We start from the raw sequence: 27526 nt of genomic DNA, 5'->3' as shown, positions 1-27526 counted from the left end.
ATCTCCCTCCCTGTCTCTCTCTCTCTCTTTCTCTCTGACTCTCGTGAATAAATAAACAAATAATCTTAAAAAAAAAATTGGTAGGAAAAGCCACAGATGTCAAATACTAAGAGTATAATTTTATTTTATTTTTTAAGATTTTATTTATTTATTCATGAAAGACACAGAGAGAAAGAGAAAGGCAGAGACACAGAGGGAGAAGCAGGCTCCATGCAGGGAGCCCGATGTGGGACTCGATCCCGGGACTCCAGGATCATGCCCTGGGCGAAAGGCAGGCACTAAACCGCTGAGCCACCCAGGGATCCCCTAAGGGTATAATTTTAAGTAAGAAAGATACATAATATAAAAGCAATTCAGGTATTGAAATTCTGTGACATGTATGTATGACAGATACATGTACACACACACACACACACACACACACGCATATATAATTTTGTTACATACATGCTTTGTTACATAACATACATATTTATACATACAAATATAGGAGACAAGCAGACTCCCACTGAGCAGAGAGCTCTATGCAGTGCTCAATCCCAGGACTCTGGGATCATGACCGGGGCCAAAGGCAGATGCTTAATCGACTGAGCCATCCAGGTGTCCCTGGCTTCCGACTCTTGATTTCAGCTCAGGTCATGATCTCAGGGTCATGGGATCGAGCCGTGCATTGCACTCCACACTTAATATTGAGTCTGCTTGTCCCTCTCCCTCTGCTCCTCCCCTTGTGTGCTCCCTCTCAAATAAATAAATACATAAAGTCTTTAAAAAAAATAAAACAAGTATTGCCACAGCTGTTTAGGCTTAAATCTGTGTTTCAGTTATTTCATTGCTTATCTTTAGCCCTTTGAGCACTTCTGCATCCTGGAATGGTTGGCTGGAGTATGTCTCCAAATAATTTTCTTTAAAGGGAGGATATGTGGGTGATATATACTACCAGAGCCTTTGCACATCTGAAATCTTTCATTTGCTTTAATACATGGCCAGTTTTACTGAATGTATAATAGATTTGGTGGGGGGAGAAGGAACAGCAGCCCCTGACATCCAAAAGTTGTCCTAGCACTCCCAGCTAGTCTCTTGTTTGACATAAATAGCATCATAGAACACCAGCCTTAGACAAGTTTACTGAGACGATGATAAAGTGAAACAAAACAAGGGTACTTCATAATTTCATCTAAGGTCACATAAAATCAAGGTCACTGTGCTACCCATGAAATAATGAACACACCCTCCTCTCTTAGTTAAAATGAATGACTACTAACTACTTTACCAATTACAGTTTAGTCTTGCTAAACAGCCCTCCTCTCTATAGGTAAGATTTGCTGAGATGCCATCCCACAGAATTGCCTCCATTTTATGACAGCACCCAATTTAGAGTGAATCCCCTCAATTCATCCTGCCAACTCCCAAATTATACATAATAGGTTCTTTCTCACACATCCCATGGTTCTCCTTAGTGTGGGTTTTCTTTTGCTACAATGAGTAATAAACCCAACTTTTCAGCCATAAGAGTAGTACATACAGTTGGCTAACAGTTTTTCTCTTTTAAAGGTATATGAATGTTGTTCCACAGTCATTCCTACCTCATTTTGTCAAGGGAAAGAATCAGACTGGAATATCTTTTTGCCCCTTTTAGGGTCACATATTGTTTTGTTTTGCTGTGTTTTCTTCCTGATTGCTTGTTATATTATTTCTTTGTACTTAAAAATTAAAAATTTTTACAAGGGGTTCACTTTTCATTAACTTTTCATTAGCTTCTGCATAGTAATTGGTGAACCCTGTTGATGTTGAGATTCAGATCTTCAGTATAGCCAAGTTTTTTCTCCTCCTACATTTTCACTGTGGTTCGTGCTCTGCTCTCTCATAATAGGTGTATATCTAATGTCTGTTGCTCAGATGAAGTTTTGATGGCTTTCATCACTCTGTTCTTCTTATATCTTAGAAACTTTTTTTTAGATACTTTTAAATCTTGTTATCCATGTTACTCATTTAATTTCCTTTAGTATAAATTCATTTCTTTACTGCTGCTGCTCCTAATTTCAATTTTTCTGTGCTATCATTTCTTTCCTTACACTCTACTTTTCAGATGTTTTATGTATTCTCTGAATGAATTCATTATTCATTCAACTTCTTTGAGATTGCAGGCAGCCATCTAACATTTTCCTAGGAGAAACTTTTTTCCAGAAGTATGTGCTTCCTCTACCTCTATATAATTTACTCCTGCTTTTCATGGTACAGAATCTTGAATTGGTTCTTTTTTTTTTCCTTTGTTCTATTTTGTTTAAGTTTCTTTCTGGGGCACCTGGGTGGCTCAGTCAGTTAAGCATCTGTCTTTGGCTCAAGTCATCATCCCAGGATCCTGGGATTGAGCCCTGCAGGGGCTCCCTGCTCAGTCTCTCTCTTTCCCCTTTGCCCATCCCCCATTGCATGCACACATGCTCTCCCTCTAACGAATGAAATCTTTAAAAAAATAAAATTTCTTTCTTTTATAACTGGTATTCTACTGAACCACTAAACTTTATTTTGCTTTAATGAGTTTGCTCTTTCTTTACTTTTAAAGAAAAAAAAAAAAGAGGTCTCTTTAAGTAGGTCAAGTGGTGATAGTTTTATGTGTAGTATATATGGAAATGCCATTAAACAAATGACGTGTTTAGAATTGAAAGAGCATCTGTCTTTATTCCTCTGCTATCATTTCAGATGAAGAACAAAGTACATCAGAGATTCTGGAAATATTTTTGATTTTGAAATAAAAGCCAGAGAGGCAACCTATTTTCTCAGCTATCCTTCTCACTAAGGATAGGAGGCAACCTATCCTTACAGTGTACTCGTTGACCTTCCTATGCTCTGTATTTTGTAACATTACTGCTGAAGCCATTTACATTGAATTTTTGAAATGTTGGAATGTTTTGTTAAAAGTAAAAATGTAATTCTGAGTTCTTCTAATACTATATATTGTTAAGATCTACAGCAGACCTAGTTCTTGGATTATTGTTTGTTTTTGTTTGTTTTTGCATTGTTGATGTGGCAAGGATTGTAAGCCTCAGGTTTTCCCTGTAGTCACTGCCTAGTGTGTTGCCTGGCATGGAGTAAGAAGTAAACAAGTGAAGGAATGGATGATAGAAATAAGACGATGACAGTTACTTCATGAAATAGTCGGTTAATTCGGTAGGATTTATTTTTATATTTTTATATTCTTCTCTTAAGGCTACTGATGCCCGGAGGGCTTTTCCTTGCTGGGATGAGCCTGCTATCAAAGCAACTTTTGATATCTCATTGGTCGTTCCTAAAGACAGAGTAGCTTTATCAAACATGGTATGTATGTGTTTGTAAGTATATTTAAATTTTGAATAAGTGTTTAGAATATTTAGTTTGCTGGGGATCCCTGGGTGGCGCAGCGGTTTAGCGCCTGCCTTTGGCCCAGGGCGCGATCCTGGAGACCCGGGATCGAATCCCACGTCGGGCTCCCGGTGCATGGAGCCTGCTTCTCCCTCTGCCTGTGTCTCTGCTTCTCTCTCTCTCACTGTGTGCCTATCATAAATAAATAAAATTAAAAAAAAAATATTTAGTTTGCTGGTTAGATGTAATAGGATGAAACCACTTAGCACAATTCTTATTTTCAGTAAGCCCTCTTTTTTTAAATTGCCTTATCTGGAGTTTCCTTCCTCGTGGAAGAAATTTCATACAAACTTTAATTTGGAAAACTAAGTGACAAGTTTAATAAATATTGTCTGAAAAAAATCTGACTTTCTCATTAAATGCCAAAAGATATAGAGATATAGCCATATAATGAATTATATCTAGGTTTTTGGTTGGTTGTATTCTTATGTATAATGTCTGCCTGAAAGATAGACATATAACATTTCCTCAAATTTTGATGTCATTATCCCTTTCATAAATAGAGGAAGCATTTACTGCTTGAACTATATTGTTTAAAACAGAGAGTACTCTATATAACCTCTAATATGAATCTGGAGAACTTGGAAAAGCCTAATGTAACCTGAAAATAACTGCCTTTTGCCTCCTTTATTGGTGGAGAAAATTTCTTTTTTTTTTAATAAATTAATTTTTATTGGTGTTCAATTTACCAACATACAGAAAAACACCCAGTGCTCATCCCGTCAAGTGTCCCCCTCAGTGCCCGTCACCCATTCCCTCCCACCCCCCGCCCTCCTCCCCTTCCACCATCCCTAGTTCGTTTCCCAGAGTTAGGAGTCTTCATGTTCTGTCTCCCTTCCTGATATTTCCCACACATTTCTTCTCCCTTCCCTTATATTCCCTTTCACCATTATTCATATTCGGTGGAGAAAATTTCATAGTTAGAATGCCATTCTCTTCTCAAATATTCTTGAAAAGGAGGCTAATAAATAAACTGAAATATTATTTTACAATTTAGTATGAATGAATCTATCAGGTTTGTTTTTGAATAAGTCTTCCTCGGAAGAAAGAATACAGAGATTTTGAGGAAGTAGAGAGCCTGAGTAGGAAATGAAGGGGTAACAACAAAGAGTAATTAGGGACTCTGTAGGTAAAGTGGAGATTCCTTCACAAATTTGCCTAGAGCCAGCCTTGGTTTAGAGAGTGCTCTAAATTTAGAAATCTGTACCCTTTGACATGTAGATTTCACAATGACCCTTTATTAATAATTAGTGCCTTCTATCTTTATTTCACTTGAAAAGTATTGAGGTCTTACTTTAGACATCCCAGTGCTTGGCATGTAATAGGAATTCAAGAAAAGTTGTGTCTTTTCTCTCACAGGTGCTTGGTAGTTTTAACACTTGAGCCCTCAACTTCATGTCTCCTTCTTAAGAGGAAGGATTTTAACAGCATAAGAGCGTGAATGAATGAATTGGGGTAGATAAGTAAGCAGTGCTGGAGAGGGGGAAGGGAGAGGCAGCACAGTTTTTGGCTAGAATCTACTTTAAGGTATTTAACGTAAGTCTGTTTATATGTTCTCTTTCTCTCTCTTTTTTTAAAGAATGTAATTGATCGGAAACCATACCCTGATGATGAAAATGTAGTAGAAGTGAAGTTTGCCCGCACGCCTGTCATGTCTACATATCTGGTGGCATTTGTTGTGGGTGAATATGACTTTGTAGAAACAAGATCAAAAGATGGTGTGTGTGTCCGTGTTTACACCCCTGTTGGCAAAGCAGAGCAAGGAAAATTTGCGTTAGAGGTAAATGTACTTGAAGAGGATTGTTCCAACAGTCCATAACTCCAGGTTGGGGAATTTACATTTCTGATCAATTATTAGTACAATTATTTATAGTTTAGACTGAAATTTGTTGTGTACTTTGGTTTTATTTTTAATAGAATTTTGAAACTACCAACCTTGGTGTTATATTAATATTTTACAAGATAATGATTAAGGAATATTAGCGTGGAATTTATTTGTCCACAGAGTGGGTGGGAAAAGATGTAATATATTTTTCATACTGAGTTATAAGTGGATTAAAATTTGGTCAATATCAGGAAAAGCCAAAGACTTTTGGAGGTAGGGTTCCCCAGGGTCGATTTCTAGTAATTTGAGATGCTTTGGCTTGCAACAGGAATCCTTGTGGATTTCTATATGAATTACAATAATATATTTATCAGATGGTTCTTTTGTTTATACTTTTGTAGGTTGCTGCTAAAACCCTGCCTTTTTATAAGGACTACTTCAATGTTCCTTATCCTCTACCTAAAATTGATCTCATTGCTATTGCAGACTTTGCAGCTGGTAAAGTAAATTTCATTTTATTGCTGAATTGTAATAACTTTTGAATTTTGTGATTTTGAGGAAGGAGTATGTACATATATCAATAAATGTTTATATTTATTTTATGAAGGTGCCATGGAGAACTGGGGCCTTGTTACATATAGGTATGTTAATGATACATTACCCTGCCTTATCTTTTCAATCACTGATTTCATAAGAGCTTCACTCCTAATCACAGTTGAGTAACTTCTGCTTTGTGATCTGCTGTAAATTTTCCTACCTCCCCCACTTCTGTGCACATTTCAGGAATGCAGATGAACACCCTCTGGTGCTACTATCTGAGATTGTGAGATTTTAAAGTGAGCATCTGGCATTAGTACATTTTTAAATCTATTTTTGGCCAAGTTTCTCATTTCGGTGCCTTCTCTTCCTCCCAGGAGTTTCATAGTTATTTTTCCAGCTTGAAGAACTGACTCTGCTTTAATATTTTCTAGCCAAGTTTTTACATATCTGTCACCACAATACAAACATGTGGGTTGTATAATTTTTAAAGCAGGGTCTGTAAACAAGTTTTTGCCCCGCCTTTGATGAGTTACATTTTGGACAGCCTGCTCAGTGTTCTTTTTGGGACTATGGAATGTATCTGCCCCCCACCACTTGCCACTCCCCTTCTTTTAATGGAAGGACTGTCTGCTCTCTCTGTCTAGCACAATAATACCTAATCCCTTAGACAAAGTTTTTAAAAACTTTCAGGCAGCTGTCCTATTTACAAACTGATGATTAAACTTCTATCACACCTTTGATCTTCTCTTGTATGAATTCTGTTGGAACAGTCTTTAATCTTTCTGGAAATTTTTCTATTCTGTGTACTCTGAGGAAATGTTTTCTTGACATTTCTAAAGCCTAACTTGACCATCTTATTTACTGTTTGAATCTCCCTTCCCCATTTGTGCATGCCTGCTTTTATTGAAATACTTAACATTGCTTAACAAGTTTTTTTTTTTTTTTTTTTTAAACACAGGGAGACTGCATTGCTTATTGATCCAAAAAACTCCTGTTCTTCATCACGCCAGTGGGTTGCTCTGGTTGTGGGACATGAACTCGCCCATCAATGGTTTGGAAATCTTGTTACTATGGTATTTAATATTTTTAAGTGCTCAAATATATTTATCTTCATCCTGCTGCACATTATTTTGGCTACATAGTGTTTCAGGTTTGACTGGAACATAGTGCTAAAAAATGAATGATAGAAAATCCTTGTTTTAGAAAGTCCACTTTGAACAGTATTTATCAGAATCTGTGTCAGTCAAGAGCATGTGGACAGTCCATTCAACACAAAATACTTCCTAAATTGTAGAATTTGCCCGCAAATGGGGAAGTCTTGATACTAATTTGGGTGAGAGAGATTAGGTATAGAGATTTCAGGCTAACTATAGTTTCTTGAGCATATTTATTATGTAGTTCAGTCGCTAAAAAGAAACCTGATAAATAACAATGTGGTCTTTGATTAGCTTGAAATGTTTTTAGGAATCGGTTTCTCATTGCCTGAAATGTTAAGTTGAAATTTGTTAGAAATGAAAGCAAAGAAACCAGGAAATAACTGTAAACTATATTAAAATTTCCAGCTCTCCCATTGAAATTGTTGTTTATTATAATGGTTGAATGATCTCTGCTTAAGCCTGGACCTTTTTTTTCTTCTTACTCCAAATGAGTACTGTTTATGTCGGCTAGCTGTGTTAGAGCTTGGGAGCACAGAGTTTAATGAGTGAACTAGAAATACCTCTGCAAAGAAAGAACTGGGGCTTCTGAAGCCAGCCAAATTCCCTGATAGCATTTTAGGCTGCCAAAGAGCAAAACCTGACTTGGATGTTAGTTGAGTCCATATGTCACAGGAATAAGCAAGAAAGTAAGACATTTAGCAACTATTACATGTCTGAGACAGTTTTTAAAGAAAACCAGCCCTTGAAATTAAACCATTTCCTTTTGCTTTGGATGTTTAAAATTTTACTTAGGTGTGAAAAAAATGTTTGAAATATAATTTCATGTAGAATTAAGTATGCTAAGACCTGTATTCAAATATGTACAGAAATATTCTCTTCTCCTAATGTAGCAAGTTTGTTGCTACCAAACAATTTTTGTTAGCTCTGAGCAGTCTTCATTTTTTATGATTTTATTTTTAAACTACCAGCCATACATTTTAATAGGGGAAATGTGCATATTCTCATATAGCTTCTAAAGAACTTTTTACAAAAAAATAAAGATCTTTTTACTGGATTTGAGTAACTGTTCTATTTATTAGATGTCAATTGTTTCTTTAAAACAAACTCTGAAATTTAAGGACCATAATAGGTTGGTGAATAAACTAGCTGTGTACCAGCCTATCTTCGTGGAAGCTACTAGTTAAGTAGGTGCCCAAAGCATTTGGCATTTCATCACTTAGTATTAAAGATATTTGATCTTTTCAGAATTTTAAGTGCCTTTTTGCTTTTTACCGTTGCATTAGTCTTTTAGCATCTATCTTGGATTCTTATATTGCTTTCTTTTTGTAAGAGATTTAGTCAACTTTAATAAAACTTAGATTAAAATCTCTTCTAAAAATTTGTGGGTTTTTTTAAAGTTGGTTTTAATCTGTGGCTCATTTATATTCTTTGTCCGTTCTGCTATTCTTATTAGCAGGTGAGAATTTTGTATAGATACTTAAACACCATTCATCACTGAATCTACTTACTGCCATGATAATTCTGTTAATTTTACCTAGTCTTTATATAAGCAGTACTGCTTTTCTGTTTATTTAGAAAGTTTAACTTGTCAGTCAACAGTGATTTTTCCCAGTCATTATTGGACATCCTTTGCAGTTTTCCTTGTCTCGTCTTGGTATCTTTCTGGTTTATTAAACTAAATTTTACCTGACACTATAGGTTCTCACCTACATTTATCTGCTCTCTTCCCCTTTTCCGTATAAGGACTTTCTCCCCCACTCTCTTTTTCCTTCCATCTTTTCTAGCTTTGGTAATAAAAAGTTACTGAGCTATGTTTTGAAATGTCTCTCAGGCCTGATGCCAAAGTCACCAGTTGGCCTTTCTTAGCATCTCTTTTAAGCATCCTTTTTGTTCGGACATGTGAGTGAATTACTAAATATTTTTCACTGAATTTTGGCTTATTAAGTTGTAAGTTGAATAGTGGAAGGGACATGTGAGTTTTTCAGATTAGTGGAATGATACGTATTTTGTTTTCTTTAACATTTCTTTCTTTTGTTTTTAGGAATGGTGGACTCATCTTTGGTTAAATGAAGGCTTTGCATCATGGATTGAATATTTGTGTGTAGACCACTGCTTCCCAGAATATGATATCTGGACTCAGTTTGTATCTGCTGATTACACCCGTGCCCAGGAACTTGATGCTTTAGATAACAGCCATCCTATTGAAGTGAGCCATACTTTTCAATCATTGGCCTTTACTCTCATTTTTAATGACATAAGTAATTTGTTACACAGATACTTAGGATCCTGAAAGGAAAGAAAATTGCACAGGCAATTCACCTGTTTGTATAGCTCATATTTTCAGTCTTGAAAATGTCACAAGGCTAAATACTAATTATGTTTCTTTTTAAGGTAGGCAGTATAAAAATTTTATCTTTGTAGAGGCAAGTGCTATATACCCTAAGCATTCACTGAATACATTTTTATTGAATACTATAGGAAAACCATGCCTGTTGGGGCAGTATGCACAGGGGAACGTTATTATTCTGTTGTTTGTTTCAAAGAAAATTCTGAACATATTCTTTTATTGTTGTCATTGTCTGCTTTTATATATATTTTATTTCTCTCGAATTAACCTATCCTTATTTTGGCTAGTTTATATGAACAAATTTTGCCTTCAAAGGACTAGACTTCTAGTCTACTTGACATACTTAACTGGGGTCCTATGTAATTATAAATAGGCCATTACAGTTAATTGCAAGAAATCAAATGTTTTTCATCTCTCCATTCCTCCCTCTCCAATTCCCAAATAAAAAGATCTGTAGGGATTTGCCTCCCAGCAACGCTAAGCCAAGACCCTTAGAAATGGTGGGGATCATGTTGTATATTCTACTTTATTAGTGTTAGTCACTACAGTGTTTTTAAGAATCATCATAGTACATTTATGAGTGAGCTAAAGGCAGAAAAGTATCTTATGAGTTAGGAGGGTTTTCCTAGAAAGCTTTTTATGTAATTCAGTATTACAGGCTGTCTGCTTCCTGTCATAACCCTGAATCACACTGTCTGCCAGGTCAGTGTGGGCCATCCTTCTGAAGTTGATGAGATATTTGATGCTATATCATATAGCAAAGGTGCATCTGTCATCCGAATGCTCCATGACTACATTGGGGACAAGGTAAAAAAAGCAATTTTAAAAAATCTTTCATTCTTTTATGGTAAAATCGTAGTGTTTTGCATGAAAAAATGTGTCTGCTTTTATTTAGATTGAGTTCTTAAGTAATTTTTCTAGACTTTGGAAGGATATTAACTCCAATCTGGGTTATCTTCTTTTCTTTTTATATTGACTCTTGTCTCTTAGATGAATGATGTGAAAATGTTTGGGGGATGTGTGGGCGGCTGGCATAAAACTTGAAAGCAAAAGTAGAAGGCAAAGAGTATGCATTCTTAAATAAAAGACAGTAGATGTTAGAAGGATAGATGTTTTTCAGTAAGTCTGACACTCAACTAATTTGAGTAAATTAGCTTTCGAGTACTAATATGCAAATACACTATAAATTCCAAGGTCTTAATCTCCCGGATTTTAAAAATTGTGTTTTCTCAGGACTTTAAGAAAGGAATGAACATGTATTTAACCAAGTTCCAACAAAAGAATGCTGCCACAGGTAATCTTTAATAGCTTGAGATAGTAGAAGAGAAGATGTTGGCACTCTATCCAGAGCGGAACATTTACACTTTTTTCTAAATGCTTAATCTTCCGTGTGATAGATAGGAAGTAAAGTTGACCTATTTGGTGCCATGTGTTAAGCCATGGATCATGAATCAGAACCCATTATCTTTCTGGTCCCCCTCCAGTAGTCTGCTTTCCAAAGCTCAGTGTCCTGTCACCAGAGAGTCTGAAGAGCTCTGTTTACCTTACCAGAATTTATTCTTTTTGGTGACCCATTGGTTTTATTGCCCTAAATTGACCATTGGCCATTAAAATTCCTGCAAATTAGCCATTTTTGTAGTGAACTTGTGGAACTAGTTCAATGAGTTTCAGTGAAGGTTTAAGATTTTCAGTGTAAAGTGGTCTATAATTTATCGTATATGGGAGTCAAAAGAAAGAATAAAGGTATGAGTTGATTGAATATGAAAAAGACCCAGAGTTGGAGTTTTGAGTTTTTCAGTGAACAAAAATAATTTAAAAACAAGATTTGTGTAATATCATTAGTGTCTAATAGAATGACAGAAGTTCAGAGAGGCCTGGCTATGGGCTGTTCCTGAGATTTTGTGACCTGTGAATTAAAAATACTGTATATCTCCCTCTCTGTAGGGACATGTGTCAGGACATGATGTAACCCTGACACTCTCCCCTCAATCTCCTCACTGTAAATTTCCATCTCAGTTTATAAAAGAGAGAGGCATTCTATTCTGTTCCTTAAAGGAGAGCTACAGAAAAATGTGCTCTTGTAAGTTTTCTGAGTCTTTAGCATGCATACATATAATACATGAGGAAATAACAATATGGTTCATAAACTATAATGTACATGCAGTGACCTAGGGTCTGTGAAAATATTTCTAATTTGGTAGGTCTGGGGTGAGACCTGAAGATCTATCTAACACAGTCCCATTTGAAGCTAGTGCTACTAGTTTATAGGCTACACTTTAAATAGCAAGGCCTACCATGTACCTCTTCTTGGTTTGTATATGTGATGAAAGACAAGTGGCAGTACATCTGTGGTTTTGATACTCTGTCTCACCTCACTTCCTTTTCCTTAATTCATACCTTCACGATCTCTCTCCTGAATTCCACACTTGCCTGCCAGCTTAGTACTTCTTCCTGCCCCATTCTCTTCGGTTTTCTCTTTCACCTTGACACTAGCCAGGGTTACCTTTCTAAAGCGAATCTTTGATTACATCACCTACTAATTAAAAACACTCGAGATTCTTCACTCCCCTCCACAGTCAGGTCATACAGAGTCTTAGCAGTGTAGCCCTGGGCCTGCGGTCTCAGGCTCATTGCCTGGTGCTCCCACACCTGGGCCTCTGTCGTCAGTTTGTTGAACATTTGCCATTACTGATATTTTCTGTCTTTTCTTTCTTTCGTCTTTGTACATAGACCATTTATTCTGTCTACCTGGAATACCCTTTTCCTTTGGTCAGCCTAATGAACAACTCCTCTTCAAGGTGCAGACCAAAAGCCAACTCATATGAAGCCTTTCTTTTTCTTGGATTTTTCTTTAAGGGCTTTTCCTCTGTCCTTGTCCCCATTATAGTATAGATCACATCATATTGCTCTTTTGTTTACTTGGCCACCAGTGCCATTTGACCACATGAGTTTTACTTCAACCTCAGAATACTGAGTATTTTTTAACCTGTGTTAATTGAATAAGTATAATGGTTTTAAGTTTGTGGATGATTGTTTAGGGGTGATCTTAAATATGTTTCTATTTGTTTCTATTTCTTCTCATTTGAACTCACCTGCTTATCTTTTGTTTATTATAGTTTGTGATTTTTCTTTTAAGTAAATCTAGGCCCAGTGTGATACTTGAACTCCTGACCCCTTGATCAAGAGTCACGTGCTCCACTGACTGAGCCAGCCAGGCACCCCTATAATTTGTGATTTTTTTTTTAGTAAATTGGAACCATGAAGGAAATCTTAGCCTATAAGACCAAGTCCAGTTTTTGTAATAAAGTTTATTTAATGGGGAGGCAAGGGGACATTAGTTTGACCCCCTGTTTGTCTCCTGAACCTAAAGAACCAAAGAACTGGTTAGCAATGTAGTGTCAGGAGTTCTATAAAATTTCTGGTTTGTTTAGGAAAATAAAAATGTAAACATTTTAGATTTTCATTGTTTGTGTTTCTCTTCTAGAGGATCTCTGGGAAAGTTTAGAAAATGCTAGTGGTAAACCTATAGCAGCAGTGATGAATACCTGGACCAAACAAATGGGATTCCCTCTCATTTATGTGGAAGCAGAACAGGTAACCTTATAAAAGTCTTCCAGTTCATCTCCTACTATATAAAATGAAATTCAGCGTTACCAAATTTGTTTTTTTGTAGGTAACATTTAAACAATCCCTTGCATTTTCTCAGTGATTTATTATCTCATACTAAATGGTTTGACCCCTACATCCTTAAAATCATACATACTTACAGCAGAAAGCAAAATGTTGTCTACTCTTACTGTCCCCAAGGAAAACTCTGTAAACTTATTGATATAATGCTCATTTTTTAAAGTTTATTTATTTATTTAAGTAATCTCTATACCCAACGTGGGGCTTGAACTCATGACCCTGAGATCAAGAGTTGTGTGTTCTTCTGACTGAGCCAGCCAGGTACCTCTTGGTATAATTCTAAAATGAGCAAGTGGGGTTTATTCCAGGAATACAAAGTTGGGAGGTATGTATGTATGTATGTATGTATGAATGAATAAATATCACTATATTGATTCATAATCACTACATTAACAGAATATAAGCTGAAGAACCACATAATCACTTCTATTGATGCAGAAATAGCATTTGTTAAAATTCTACACCTATTTATAATATTCTTTAAAATTAGTTGTTATTTAAAATTTTATTTTTAAGTAATCTCTACATTCAACATGGGGCTTAAACCCACGACCCTGAGACCAAGAGTCATATGCTCTAGTGACTAAGCCAACCAGGCATCCCTAAAGTTAGTTTTAATGTTGGTTGAGTGATTTTGATTAGAATTGCACTATTATTAGTTGAATTGTTACCTGAATTCAGAGAAGTATACTTTGAAATGAGTTGTCCTTTCAATACGACTGAGAGTTTATACGTCAACCTTCAATGTGTACCAGAAAGTTTATCTTAACTTACTTTAATTATATGAAATTGTGAAATTCCTCGCTTATATTTCTTTGCCATGGTTTTTTAACCTGCATACAGAATTAATTACTGTTTATTTTTAGAGAGGAAGATTCATAGCTCTTTTTGGTATGTGTTTGCTATAGTGGTTCTGCATTGTTCATAAAACTAAGTATGTTTTACAAAGATTTTCTCAATATGGCATTCTAAGTTAAGTTAGTAAATTTGGTTTTTTGTACTGTCGGAATTCTAGGTGACATTTAAACTAGTCCTTGTATAAGGTTCCCTGTGTGGAGCCTGCTTCTCTCTTTGCCTGTGTCTTTTTTTTTTTTTTTTAAGATTTTTATTTATTTATTCATGAGAGACACAGAAAGAGAGAGAGGCAGAGACACAGGCAGAGGGAGAAGCAGGCTCCATGCAGGAAGCCCTATGTGGGACTCGATCCCAGGTCTCCAGGATCACAACCTGGGCTGAAGGCGGCGCTAAACCGCTGAGCCACCCGGGCTGCCCTTTGCCTGTGTCTTTGTGCCTGTGTGTGTGTGTGTGTGTGTGTGTGTGTGTGTGTGTGTCTCTCATGAAAAAAATAAAATCTTTTTTTTTTTTTTTGAAAAAAATAAAATCTTAAAAAAAAAAAAAAACTAACATCTGACTTCCTCCTAGTGTTACTGAGGCTAATTTAACTTCTCCATCAAACTGCTTTTGAGGTCTTACTTTTGGTTTTTTGTCCACAGACATACCCACACTTATCTTCCATTTCATACTAGAATTAAAAGCCTATCTAGGATTCTCAATCCCTTTAAAACTAGAAGAGCACTACAACATATAATATCTTGATTATGATTGATTTCTCATTTTATATTCCCTAAATGCAAACATTTTTTATTTATTTCTGAATCAACTTAAAAGTCACTTTTCAACTTTTTCAAGGAAATCTTTTTTTTTTTTTTTAAGATTTTATTTATTCATGAGAGAGACAGAGAGTTGGGGGGCAGGCAGAGACATGGGCAGAGGAAGAAGCAACTCGATCCCGGGTCTCCAGGATCATACCCTGGGCAGAAGGCAGGCGCTAAACCGCTGAGCCACCCAGGCTGCCCCTCGAGGAAATCTTTATGATACATAACTAATCAGTGATGAGGTGTTTAAGTTCATTAGCAAGTTCTTTGTGGCATCAAAATGGTTACTGCTTCTTTACTCAGATTATTGTTTTAGCTTTTCAGTTCTTTCTTGTGTAGTCAGTTTATCCATAAAGGTCATGGCCTAATTTTACATTTGATTTAGGTAATGCTAAATCTGTTATGTCTTATGTTATTTAAGATATCCTAGGACATATTAACAAAATATAAAACAAATGACTATATTGTTGAAGTATTCCTTTAAGTATGTGCTTGTCTTTGTTGCTTCTGGCTTTTTAGTGTTTTGCAGCTTTTCCCCCCTACCACTTTTTTTGTGTTTCATTGCAAAACTCAGCCTTTGAAACAAGGTGTATGCCTTTTTTATGTTTATCAGTCTTTCTCATGTTTATCAGTCACTCTGAAAATTTGAATTCCTAATATCAAGTGCACATGCTAATCTAAGGTTGCTCCTTTTTAGAAGTGAAAGAGTCTGAAGACATAACCTCTCTTTATAAAGATTAAAACAACTTGCTATAGCATTATTTATTAATTATTAATTTAATGTATCCTTGTGAAAATGCTATCACTTTAAAGTTCTTACCCACATATATATCCTTTCATTTCATAGAACATGGCCTGTTATTTAAAGTATTGTTATTTTGAGGCCTAAATGAAAAGCAGTGCCTTTTCTCCCATTCAGTAGTATCATCATCTTCATCACTGTTGCACTTGTGTTCTCATGAGACATTTGGCTGTATTGATTTCACCTTCTACTTTGTCGCAGAAGTGTTGCCCCCTCAAAAAAAAAGGTCAATACTACTATTTTAGCTTTTGTTTTCCTTCTTTAGGTAGAAGATGACAGATTATTGAGGTTGTCCCAAAGGAAGTTCTGTGCCAGCGGACCATATGTTGGTAAGCAAATGGCTATAAGTAGGAGCTGATGAATGAATTTGGATACCATAGGAGTAGTGTTTTAATAATTGTCCATTTTTTAATATATTTTTTTAAAGATTTTATTTATTTATTTGAGAGAGAGTGAGCAAAAGAGAGAGAGCACACGAGCAATAGTAGAGAGAGAGAGAGGAAGAAGGAAAAACAGACTTTGGTGCTGTGCAGGGAGCCTGACATGGGGCTCCATCCCAGGACCCCGGGATCATGACCTGAGCCAAAGGCAGACACTTAATTGATTGAGCCACCCAGGCACCCCCATTTTTAAATATTTTTAATAGAATTAAATAAAAACAAGGAAATGGTAATAAACTATAAATGAAATCTAGGAAATCAAAAAAGGAGATTCATGAGGTATTTGCAGTGTTTTGACATTCTTTGATTTTTGAAATTCCTTGTCTCTGTGTGATATTAGAAGCTATAAGGAATGAATTAGGATAGGAACACCCAAGAAGTAATGTCTTTGGCCTTAATCCCGAAAAGAAGCCTTGGTGCACATTTGTGTTGGGCTAATTTTTCTTATTATTTTTTTAATTCTTGGGTGTGCTAAGTAAGTAAACAAGTAAATAAATAAAGCCCAGTGATTGTTTAGCATTATTATGTACTAACTAGTGTACTAAGCAGTATAACTAATCCTTATTACAGTCTGAGCAACCCCATTAGGTAGATAGTATTATTTCCTTTTTACAAATGAGGAAGTTGAGGCATAGCTAGGGTCACCCATCTAATGAGCTGAAGGGTGGGAATTCACACAAAATGGTTGGATTCCATGAGTTTATACCTTTAGCTGCCACTCAACTCTGGTTTTTCAAATATTTCTACAGGCCATTGCTCAGGAAATTAAAACTATTTCTCTACACTTTCTCACCTCCTTTAAAACAATAATTCTTAATAAAGGGAATTGTGTATCAGAATCACCAGTATCTTTTCATGCTCTGCCGTCCAAAATATGATACTCTGTCCTAGGGTTAAGAGGTACAGCCTTCTATCCTTAACCTTCCTTAGCATTTAGAATTACTCTTTACATATGTCTGACAATCAGATGACAGGCTTATTATCCAAAAATAAATCCCCCCAGGTATCACAGTTTCTGTTTGCTGCCTCATACCAGTCTGCATGGTAGGACTGACAAGTTTGTAGTTTTTTCAAATACTTTGTGACCAGTATAGGCAGTATTAAAACCTGAAATATCCCACCGCTAGGAGGAAATTTTAATTTGTGGTTTAGCCTAATAGCATAAAGTTATATAACTTATTAAAATTGTTACATAAATGCATTGGGCAATGACTCTCTTCTGTTTGACATCTTAATTAAAAGTCTGTTTTGCTGTCTTATACCTTAAAGACAGTATGCTTCCTGCCTTACAAAAGCTTTAACTTTTAGCTATAACTTTTTAGTGATGGAATCCATCAGCTCCAGGGAATATCATGTCTATCACAGAAATAAAATCAACCCTTTAGTGTTTCAGCAGTATGTATATCTGTTAAGGGCTGCACCTTAGAATGTTTTTGAATGCTATGTGAGAGCTTTCGCCTACTTAAAAATTCTTTTAACAGTAAAATCATTACGGCCTCTATTGCTCTGTAAAGGGAAAACAGCAGTTACATTAAAATCACTATATTTGTGATACTACAACTGAATAAACTGTTCTGTTTTTTCAAGCTATTGTGGTTTTGTTAATAAATTCTCTATTCCTTTGCACTAATATTATTCAGATGACAGAAGAATTTATGTACCATTGAAAATTAGCTCTATACTTAATAGTTAGACTCAAGCTCAAGCTCATAGGTGGGACACCAGTCCTCTCTCTCCACCTTACCTTTTGTTTCTTCTAGTAACAAATTATTTTTCAAGTTTTTTCTTCGTTTCTTCTCTTGCTTAAGGAGAAGACTGTCCCCAGTGGATGGTTCCTATCACAATCTCTACTAGCGAAGATCCTAACCATGCCAAACTGAAAATTCTGATGGACAAGCCAGAGATGAATGTGGTTTTGAAAAATGTCAAACCAGACCAGTGGGTAAAGGTAAGTCCAGAAGTGGCCTAACCGTTTTTATCTGATCTAAATTAATTGATTTCTCTCACTCCCTTTATGTGCTTTATGGTTGGCTCTAAATTCTGCTTTTGTTTAGGCCACGACTTGCAAAGACAAAAACATTACTGAACTTTCCCGTGTGAAATTTAGGGCCAGTTTTCAAATAATATGGTTTAGATATCTTCCCTTGTGTCAGGTAAGGGAGTGGTAGATAAGCAGGTATTAAAGGGTAGGATCAAAGGGGAAAAAATAGTAGATTATGTGTAAAGTCACATTAATCAAAAGATGTGTAGTCTTGCAACTTCAAATTGCACTATCATTGTTTGTAATGAGGTGTTAACTTTGATGATGTTTTGTCATTATATATGCACAGCTATAATCAAGTGAGAGCAGACATATAATAATAAGTTTGTGTCACTGAAATGTGAAATTCCTATAACTGGTATTGGAAAAACATTTCACAAAAAATAACAGATGGTAAAAAGGATTTTTCATTATTCTGTACTCTGTACCATTCATAATGAAAGTATCTCCTACACTTTTCTCCCAGTTATAGGTTCCTGAGAGGAATTATATATTGTCTCAGACATACGTGCTCTTCTGAAAGAAGAACCATTTCTCTCATTGTTTTAATACATATTTTTAAAATATACTTGATGGAATACTATATTACTATTTGAAGTTACATCTGGAAAATTATGTAGCTGGGTACTTGGGCGGCTCAGTGGTTGAGGTTGGCCTTAGCTCAGGTAGTAATCCTGGGATCCCGGGATTAAGTCCTGTATCAGGCTTCCTGCACGGAGCCTGCTTCTCCCTCTGCCTGTGTTTCTGCCTCTCTCTCTCTTTCTCTCTCTCTGACTCTCATGAATAAATAAATAAAATCTTATTTAAAAAAAAAAAAGAGGGCAGCCCGGGTGGCTCAGCGGTTTAGCGCTGCCTTGGCCCAGAGTCTGATCCTGGAGACCCGGGGTCAAGTCCCACATCAGGCTCCCTACATGGAGCCTGCTTCTCTCTCTGCCTGTGTCTCTACCTCTCTGTCGCTCATGAATAAATAAATAAAATCTTTTTAATAAATAAATAATATTTATATATAAACAGTAAAATAATTATATCTTATACTGTTATTTTACATTTATTTTATTTTTTTAAAAGATTTATTTATTGATTGATTCAGAGAGAGCGAGAGAGAGGCAGAGACACAGGCAGAGGGAGAAGCAGGCCCCATGCCGGAAGCCCGATGCGGGACTCGATCCTGGGTCTCCAGGATCACACCCCAGGCTGCAGGCGGCACTAAACTGCTGTGCCACCGGGGCTGCCCTTACCTTTATTTTTTTTTACTAAGACATTTTTTTTTTAAAGAGATTTTATTTATTTATTCATGAGAGACAGAGAGACAGAGACAGAGACAGAGATGCAGAGGGAGAAGCAGGCTCCATGCAGGGAGCCCGATGTGGGACTCGATCCTGGGGCCCCAAGATCACGCCCTGGGCTGAAGGCAGGAGCTAAACCGCTGAGGCACCCAGGGATGCCCTTATTTTATCTTTAAAGCATTTTGTATATAAATATCAAAAATAGGGACACCTGGGTGGCTCAGCAGTTGAGTGTCTGCCTTTGGCTCAGGGCGTGGTCCCAGAGGGGAGCCTGCTTCTCCCTCTGCCTATGTCTCTGCCTCTCTCTCTGTGTCTCTCATAAATAAATAAAATGTTTAATATATATATTATATATATGCATATATATATGGACATATATTGTTGGTAAATAAATAGCCTATAGAGAATAATCACAGTCCATGATTACTTCATTCCGCAAATCACATGAAATTACCTTTTAAATCCATATAATTCCTTAAAATCTAGGACCTGAGGAGCACCTGGGTGGCTCAGTCGTTAAGTGTCTGCCTTTGGCTCAGACCCTGGGATCCTGGGATTGAGCACCATGTCGGGGCTCCCTGCTTAGCAGGGAGTCTGCTTCTCCCTCTGCCCCTCCCCCTGCTTGTGCTCTTGCTCTTGTCCTCTCTCTCAAATAAATAAAATCTTTAAAAAATAATAAAGAATAGGGGGATCCCTGGGGGGCTCAGTGTTTTGGCTTCGGCCCAGGACATGATCCTGGAGTCCCGGGATCGACTCCCGTGTCAGGCTCCAGGCAGGAGCTTCTCCCTCTGCCTGTGTCTCTGCCTCTCGCTCTCTCTGTGTCTCTCATGAATAAATAAACAAAATCTTAAAATAATAATAATAATAATAAAGAATAAAAATTAAAAATCTAGGACCTGAGCATTGTTATTCTGTTGAGACTCTGACCTGAATAGGTGAATGTTTGTAAAGGCTTAGTCCTCCTTATAGATTCTACTGTGTCCACGTGCTCTTACATACAGTAAATATTTTCTGTAAACTTAAAACTGTCCACTTTGAGTAGAAATAGAAACTGGCCCATGTGACTCTTCCTCCCTATGTTCCTCCTCCTGTCTGTCTCTCTGGCTCCCACTATGACAAATTTCTGCTTTCCTCTGTCTGTTTTCATCTTTACAATGATTTCTTTTTTCTTTCTTTTCCTTCCTTCCTTCTTCCTTCCTTCCTTCCTTCCTTAGAGAGAGAGCACACAGGGCTTAGAGGGTGGGGGGAGAGGGAAAGAGAATCTTAGGAACACTCCAAGCTCAGTTTGGAGCCTTATATGGGGCTTGATCTCACAACTCTGAGATCATGACCTGAGCCGAAATCAAGAGCTAGATACTTAACCAACTGAGCCACCCAGGCACCCCATAACCAATTTCTATCTTTACGCATTATTTCCTATTCATCCCTGCCTGCATATGTGAGCTTTGTTTTCTTCCAGATATCGAAAACTAGAACACCTTTCATACCCGCTAAAGATTGCTTTAAAAATACAAAGGCAACGATTTTATTAATAATGCCCTTGGGTATCTTTTCAGTTAAACCTGGGAACAGTTGGGTTTTATCGGACCCAGTACAGCTCAGCCATGCTGGAAAGTTTATTACCAGGCATTCGTGACCTTTCTCTGCCCCCTGTGGATCGACTTGGATTACAGAATGACCTCTTCTCCTTGGTGAGCCTCTCTCAAGTAGTATGATGGATTTTGTTAATTAAAGGATTTTGTTTTTCCTGGAGTGTCTGACTGAAACATAATTAGAAGAATATGGTTCTTCCTGAAAGTTGAATGCCTTTTGGGACTAGAGCAAATGACTAATTATTAATTAACACGACAAGATTGAACCTTAATATAATTTACCAGAAACAAATCCCATCTCACTACTCCTAAGCCAGGTTTTGCAACTAAAACCATCCTTTGTAAGGCAAAAATTCTTTTCAGTAGAAATAGGTATGAGCCTTGAAGAAATTTGCTACTGATGTGGTTTTTTAAATAATTCAAAGTGATTTATATTTTTCTAAAATAGTGATTGTACTTTGCTGGAAATGTTTAGAATTTTTTAGTATTCCATTGCTACTCAAATAATAATAACCCATTAGCTTTAAAATTATATTTATATTTGGCTTTGTTCCAGAGAGGATTTAAATCAGCAATAAATAGTAGTATCTTTATGACTCCAACTTAGGTTAGATCATTTCCAGATGTCTTTGTGATAAAATTGTCAGATTCCTCTTAGTGTTCCTTTAAATTGGACTTGAAACTTTCCCTCCCCTCTGCAGTAACTGGTTTTGGATTCCTCCTTTGTATAAACACAGATTAGCATTGATGCACAAAACCTCACATCTGCTGATCTCATTGCTGAGAGAGACCTGTCCCAGGAGAGTGGTGTGTTTGTGCAGTTGGCTGCTGTAACAGAAGTTCTTTTTCCTAGCTCTATTAGTTAATTCTGAAAGGACTCTGAATTTGTAGTGCCTTCCAGTTTGCCTTCTTTTAGAAATGAGTAAAGGACAGGCTGAAGTTGACACAGTTTGCAGGTCCAGTTTTGAAAGAGCCTCTGTCAAAAACCAAAGCCCTAACTATGTTTGCATCTTTTCTGAAAGTATAAGGATTTTAAAAATAAAAGGCCCCAGAAGGCCCCAGAAACTGGATAGAAATAGGAAGCTATTTTTTTTCTTTTCTTTCTCTTTCTCTTTCTTCTTTCTTTTTTCTTTTTCTTTCTTTCTTTCTTTCTTTCTCTTCTTTCTTTTTTCTTTCTTTCTCATTGAAGTATAGTTGACACACAATGTTACATTAGTTTCCAGGTGTACAGCATAGTGATTCCACAAGTCTGTACATCATGCTGTGCTCACAAGTATAGCTACCATCTGTCACCAAACTGTACTTTTTTACGTGCCTCTTTTATAAATAGGGAAAAAGTAAATAAAGAATGTTGTCGTGATAGGATTTTTATTCTAATAATTTTCCTGAATTTATATAGTTTCATTTCCTTTAAATGAAAGAGATGAGTAACTAGCAGTAGATAATGCTGAAAATGCATGCTTGTGGTTTTGTTTTGTTTTGTTTTGTTTTTGTTTGAAGACTAGATTAATTTATGTTTTTTCCTATCCCAGGCTCGAGCTGGAATCATTAGCACTGTAGAGGTTCTAAAAGTCATGGAGGCTTTTGTGAATGAGCCCAATTATACTGTATGGAGCGACCTGAGCTGTAACCTGGGGATTCTCTCAACTCTCTTGTCCCACACAGACTTCTATGAGGAAATCCAGGAGTTTGTGAAAGATGTCTTTTCACCTATAGGGGAGAGACTGGGCTGGGACCCCAAACCTGGAGAAGGTAATGGATGTACTGAATGGGGAAAGAATTGATGAGAAATTGGTCCTTTTTAACTCAGTTGTGGTTAAGAGTATCAGTAACATCTTTGTATCTGCTGGATGTTACTAAATATTCAGCTCGCTAGAAATTAAATCTTAGGCCTTTTAAGTTTACTGGTAAAGTTACACGGGTCACAGCATTGAAACAGTTGTGGTTATGTGTATTCACTGCTAAATATGATTTATAAACAACAAAAAATGGTGGAAAAAATCTTGTACACACTTCCAAAGGCCCATCTATAATTAAGAAAAGCTAAAGGGAATTTTGGCTTATTTTATTTATTATTACCATAAATACCAGGCACCTTATATGTACAACTTGTAAAGATACTGAGAGACAGTACCTGAACTAAGGAAGTTATTTCCTTTCTACATGTGTTCTTTCCTCTGATTACTTCTGTAATCATATATTTACTCTTTTGCTCTCATATAAATGTTAGGAATGGTGATTTTAAGGCTTTATATATAATTATTTTCTATCATCTGCAAATAACTAAAGATGGTATTTCCTCCTGAGCATTCTTGATCTAGGAGGAAGTCTTTGCAATAAGAAAAACAGAAACTAGGCAGCCCCCGTGGCGCAGCGGTTTAGCACCGCCTACAGCTCGGGGTGTGATCCTGGAGACCCGGGATCGAGTCCCACATCAGGCTTCCTGCATGGAGCCTGCTTCTCCCTCTGCCTGTGTCTCTGTCTCTCTCTTCGCTCTCTCTCTGAATGAATAAATAAATAAATCTTAAAAAAAAAAAAGAAGCCAAAATGATATTAAAAAAAAGAAACAATTACCTAGAGCTCTATGTTTTCCCTTCATTGATTCAACAAATATTTATGCATCTAATAAATACCAGGTACTATTCTGGGACCTAGTGGTACAGCAGTGAAGAAAGCATTGCCCTGTGTGGCTTACATTCTAGTGGGAGACACAGCAAACTATTAAATATATGATATTTTAGGTGGCAACAGGCATCATGAAGAAAAATGTAGTTAGGTAAGGTAGGCAAAGAGGAGTAGGCCTATAGCTCATCAAGAGTGGTCAGGGCAGCAGTCACTCGTGATGAGGTGATATATGAGCATAAACAGAGACTTGTGAGAGAGAGCTGTAAGGCTACCTAAAGGGAAATGGTCCAGACAGACAGCAGCCAGTACAAAAGAATGCTTGGGTTGTTCAAGGAATAACAACTAGCTAGTTAGGTCAGGACAGAGTAAGTGAGGGAGACAGGGAGTGGGAAGCAGTTCAGCTCCTGTAGGACCTATGGGACCTAGTACAACATTTTGGATTTTCATAGTTACTGGTGTGAGAAACAAATTTGAGAGTTAAGCAGAAGAACATGACTGGATGTACTCAGCTGTGTGAAAACCAAACTGGAGTGGGGAGACAAGAAGAGCAGAGAGACAAGTTACAAAGCTGTTTCAGTAATCCAATTGAGGCACTAATTGCGGCTTGCAACTAGGTGATAAATTTAGCATGTGTTTTGAAGGTAGAATTGAACTATTGAGTGGTGGGACTGAGTGTGGTGGAGTAAGAGGAGCCACCACATTCTGGCCTGAAGACTGGAGGAGTGAATTTGTCATATACAGGAATGGGGAAGACTGCCATAGAAGCAGGCTGGGGGGCAGAGGGAGTCAGGAGTTGGGTTATAGACATGTGAAATTTGAGGTCCTTTTAGACATCCAGGTGGAAAGTATCATGCCTAGAGGTCTAGGCTGAATAAATCCTGCTAATGTGTAGATGGTATTTGCAGCCATGAGACTGAATGAGATCACATAGGATCTGAATGCAGGTGGAGAGAAGAAAGGTCTGAGGACTAGGTCCTAGACTAGACTAGGATTTGGAGATTGGATGGAAGAGGAAGGATCAGCAGGGAACACTGACTGACCAGTGAGGTGGAGAGTCAGGAGGGAGAAGATGTCCCCAATGTCTTAAGAAGCAATGCAGCAGGAGTTATTCACCATGACAGATGCTGCTCTGAGTCAGGCAAGATGAAGGAGAATTGATGATTACATTGGCTAATTTTGTGGAGTGGTGGAGAACAGTTGTGAGTCTCCAGACTATAGGGGAACAAGTTTTTAAAGGAGTTTTGCTGAAAAGGGGACAGTCTGGAGAGAGAGGGGTCAGTGGAGGCTTTTTTTTTTTAATAAAGTGAAAAGGGCTTTTTTTTTTTTTTTAGATTGATTTTATTTATTTGAGAGAGAGAGAGAGAGTACAAAGGGAGAGTGAGAGGGAGGAGCAGACCCTGCTAAGCGGAGAACTTGATGTGGACCCTAAGATCATGACCCGAGCCAAAGGCAGACAGATGTTTAACTGACTGAGCCACCCAGGCACCTAAAGTGGGAGATTTTATAACATGTTTTTGTGCTGATGACAGTGATGGAGTAGTAATAGAAAAATTCGTGATGTGAAAGAGGGGAGAGTAATTGTTAGAGCAATGGCCAAGTGACCAAGAGGAGTCAGGAGTTGGCTGTAGACAGGAGCACAGATCCCTAGAAACAGGACAGGAGGGGATATGTGGAGACAGATACAGGCAAACACTGGATGTTGTACTTCTTTTCATGGTTGATAATATGTAAAAATTTTTGGGCTCAAAAAACCCTTTATTAAATAGGGAGAATATCTTTAGTTTTCTAGTTTTATAGATGGAAAAGTCAAACAGCAAAATAACAAAACATTGCCTTGCATCACATAGCAAGTCAGTACCCGAGCCAGAATTATAATTTGGTTCTTCACTAATGTCCTATTGTGTTATCTATTGATTTCCTGTGGTTTTCTTAAACTTTTACTGAGTTATGATTTAAGTGTAGCAAAATGAACAATTTAAATGTTACAGTTTAGCAACTTTTGAAAAATGCATACACCGAAGGAGGTTGCCTCAGGGCCCCTTCCCAATCAGTCCCTGCCACTCAGGTACCCCCGACCCATCCCCTGCAGGCAAACACTGTTCTGCCTTCTTTCACCCTAGATTAATATTACCCTTTCTAGAGCTTTATATAAATGGAATCCTGATAGATATATTTTTTCTTACATCTAGCTTCCCTTGATCAATTTAATGTACTTGAGATACATCCAGGTGTTCATTCATTTTTACAGCATAGTGGTATTCATTGTATGAATATACCGCGACTCATCTGTCCATTTTGGTATTGCAATCCATCATTTCTTGTTTACTTTTTTTTTAGATATAATCAATAGATCATAAAATGGACCTTTTAAAAGTATATAACTCAGTCTTTTTTGTTTTGTTCACAAGGTTGCACAACCATCACCACCGTCTAATTCCAGCACAATTTCTTTAGCCTCAAAAGAAACTCCATATCCATTGGTAGTCACTCCCCATTCCCTGGCAGCCTCCATCCCTGGCAACCACTAATCTGCTTTCTACTCTGGGCATTTCATATCAGTGGACTCCTACCCCATGTAGCTTTTTGTGTCTCAGTTTTTCACTTAGCAGAATGTTTCCAAGGTTCATCCATGTTGCAATGTATATCAGTACTGCATTTCTTTTTACCTGAATAATATTCTCTGGTATGGATATGCCACATTTTGTGTATTCATCACTTGATGGATGTTTGGATGGTTTCTACGTTTTGATAATTGTGAATGCTGCTATGAACATAATGTATACAAGTTTTTGTGTGGACATAGTGCTTTCATTTCTTTTGGGTATATACCTAAGAGCGGAATTGCTGGATCATACGATAACTCTATTATTAACCTCTTTAGGAATTGCCAGGTTGTTTTTCAAAGGGGCCCCAACATTTTACATTTTCCACCAGCAACGTATGAGGGTTCTAATTTCTCCACATCTTTGACAATGCTTGTTGTTGTCTGCCTTTTTCAGTCATCTAGTGGTTATGAAGTGGCATCTCATTGTGGATTTGATTTGCATTTCCCTAATGACCAATCTTGAACATGTCTTTGTGTGCTTATTGTGTATTTATGCATCTTTGGAGTAAATAGATCCATCAGAGGTTGATTTTTAAAATCTGAGATCTCAATTTATTATACATAGCATACTAGTTCTGTATGTATTCTCTGAATCTTGGGTCAAAACTGCATGATCTAAACCTGTTTCTTTCACATATAATCCTTAGCAGTGTAATTACCTGGATGTAGTGAACATTTGACAAATTCAGGTAGTTGGCAATTATAGACAAAGCCAGCAAATTTATTTGCTTATCTAGTCTGTTTAGTACTTCACTCTTATGACTTGAATAATGTAAATCAGGTGTTCTCTCAAGTACTAAGGTAATTGATTGTGTTTGTTCAAGATGGTAGACATGGGGCATCCTGGGTGGCTCAGCGGTTTGGCGCCGCCTTCGGCCTGGGGTGTGATCCTGGAGGCCCAAGGTCAAGTCCCACGTCAGGTTCCTTGCATGGACCCTGCTTCTTCCTCTGCCTGTGCCTCTCTGTGTCTCTCATGATTAAATAAATCTTTTTCAAAAAAATGTAGACATGGTATAACACAGTTATAAAATAGCCAGGTGGTATATTTGTGAAAACAGGATTTTTAAGCAGTTTCGTGTCTCTTTTACTTCTTGATCAGGTCATCTAGATGCACTCCTGAGGGGCTTGGTTCTGGGCAAACTAGGAAAAGCAGGACATAAGGCAACGTTAGAAGAAGCCCGTCGTCGGTTTAAGGACCATGTAGAAGGGAAACAGATTCTCTCCGCTGACCTGAGGAGTCCTGTAGGTTTTCATGATAAATAACCTTGATTTCTAAGTGACTGCATCATTCTATGTATAGTGTGAAATGTATTTAATGGTAACCAAAAATGACCTAAGTACTGACCCACAAATCTTGTCTGACTCTGATTTAATATCTGCTGTTTAAGTTTGTAGCCAGCTTCTCATTTGTTTAAAGTTTTTCAGACCACACTCTGGTGCTGAAAGGTGATCATCAGTGCACATTTCCCTGAGAGAGGTGATGTGTGCTGCTGTTACTTACTACATGCCATCTACCTTTCTGGTTTTC

The 27526-nt window shown here is 37.2% G+C and overlaps 1 protein-coding gene across 1 annotated transcript in view; it reads left to right on the top strand.

Annotated features, from left to right (window-relative positions):
* NPEPPS (aminopeptidase puromycin sensitive) overlaps nucleotides 1–27526 on the top strand; it is a 101665-nt gene that overhangs the window by 64751 nt on the left and 9388 nt on the right. The window contains exons 5-18 of the mRNA XM_041725446.1: nucleotides 3205–3312; nucleotides 4976–5176; nucleotides 5623–5719; nucleotides 5829–5862; nucleotides 6720–6834; nucleotides 8960–9124; nucleotides 9968–10072; nucleotides 10499–10559; nucleotides 12750–12859; nucleotides 15675–15738; nucleotides 17658–17797; nucleotides 20733–20867; nucleotides 22301–22520; nucleotides 27098–27240. Of these exons, the coding sequence (XP_041581380.1) occupies nucleotides 3205–3312; nucleotides 4976–5176; nucleotides 5623–5719; nucleotides 5829–5862; nucleotides 6720–6834; nucleotides 8960–9124; nucleotides 9968–10072; nucleotides 10499–10559; nucleotides 12750–12859; nucleotides 15675–15738; nucleotides 17658–17797; nucleotides 20733–20867; nucleotides 22301–22520; nucleotides 27098–27240 (1698 nt within the window). The remainder of the gene's footprint in view (nucleotides 1–3204; nucleotides 3313–4975; nucleotides 5177–5622; nucleotides 5720–5828; nucleotides 5863–6719; nucleotides 6835–8959; nucleotides 9125–9967; nucleotides 10073–10498; nucleotides 10560–12749; nucleotides 12860–15674; nucleotides 15739–17657; nucleotides 17798–20732; nucleotides 20868–22300; nucleotides 22521–27097; nucleotides 27241–27526) is intronic.

This window comes from Vulpes lagopus, chromosome 12, assembly GCF_018345385.1.
Source record: "Vulpes lagopus strain Blue_001 chromosome 12, ASM1834538v1, whole genome shotgun sequence".
NCBI classification, from domain to species: domain Eukaryota; kingdom Metazoa; phylum Chordata; class Mammalia; order Carnivora; family Canidae; genus Vulpes; species Vulpes lagopus.
The sequence above is the reverse complement of the archived record's forward strand: the minus strand, read 5'-3'. Positions and strand labels throughout refer to the sequence as shown.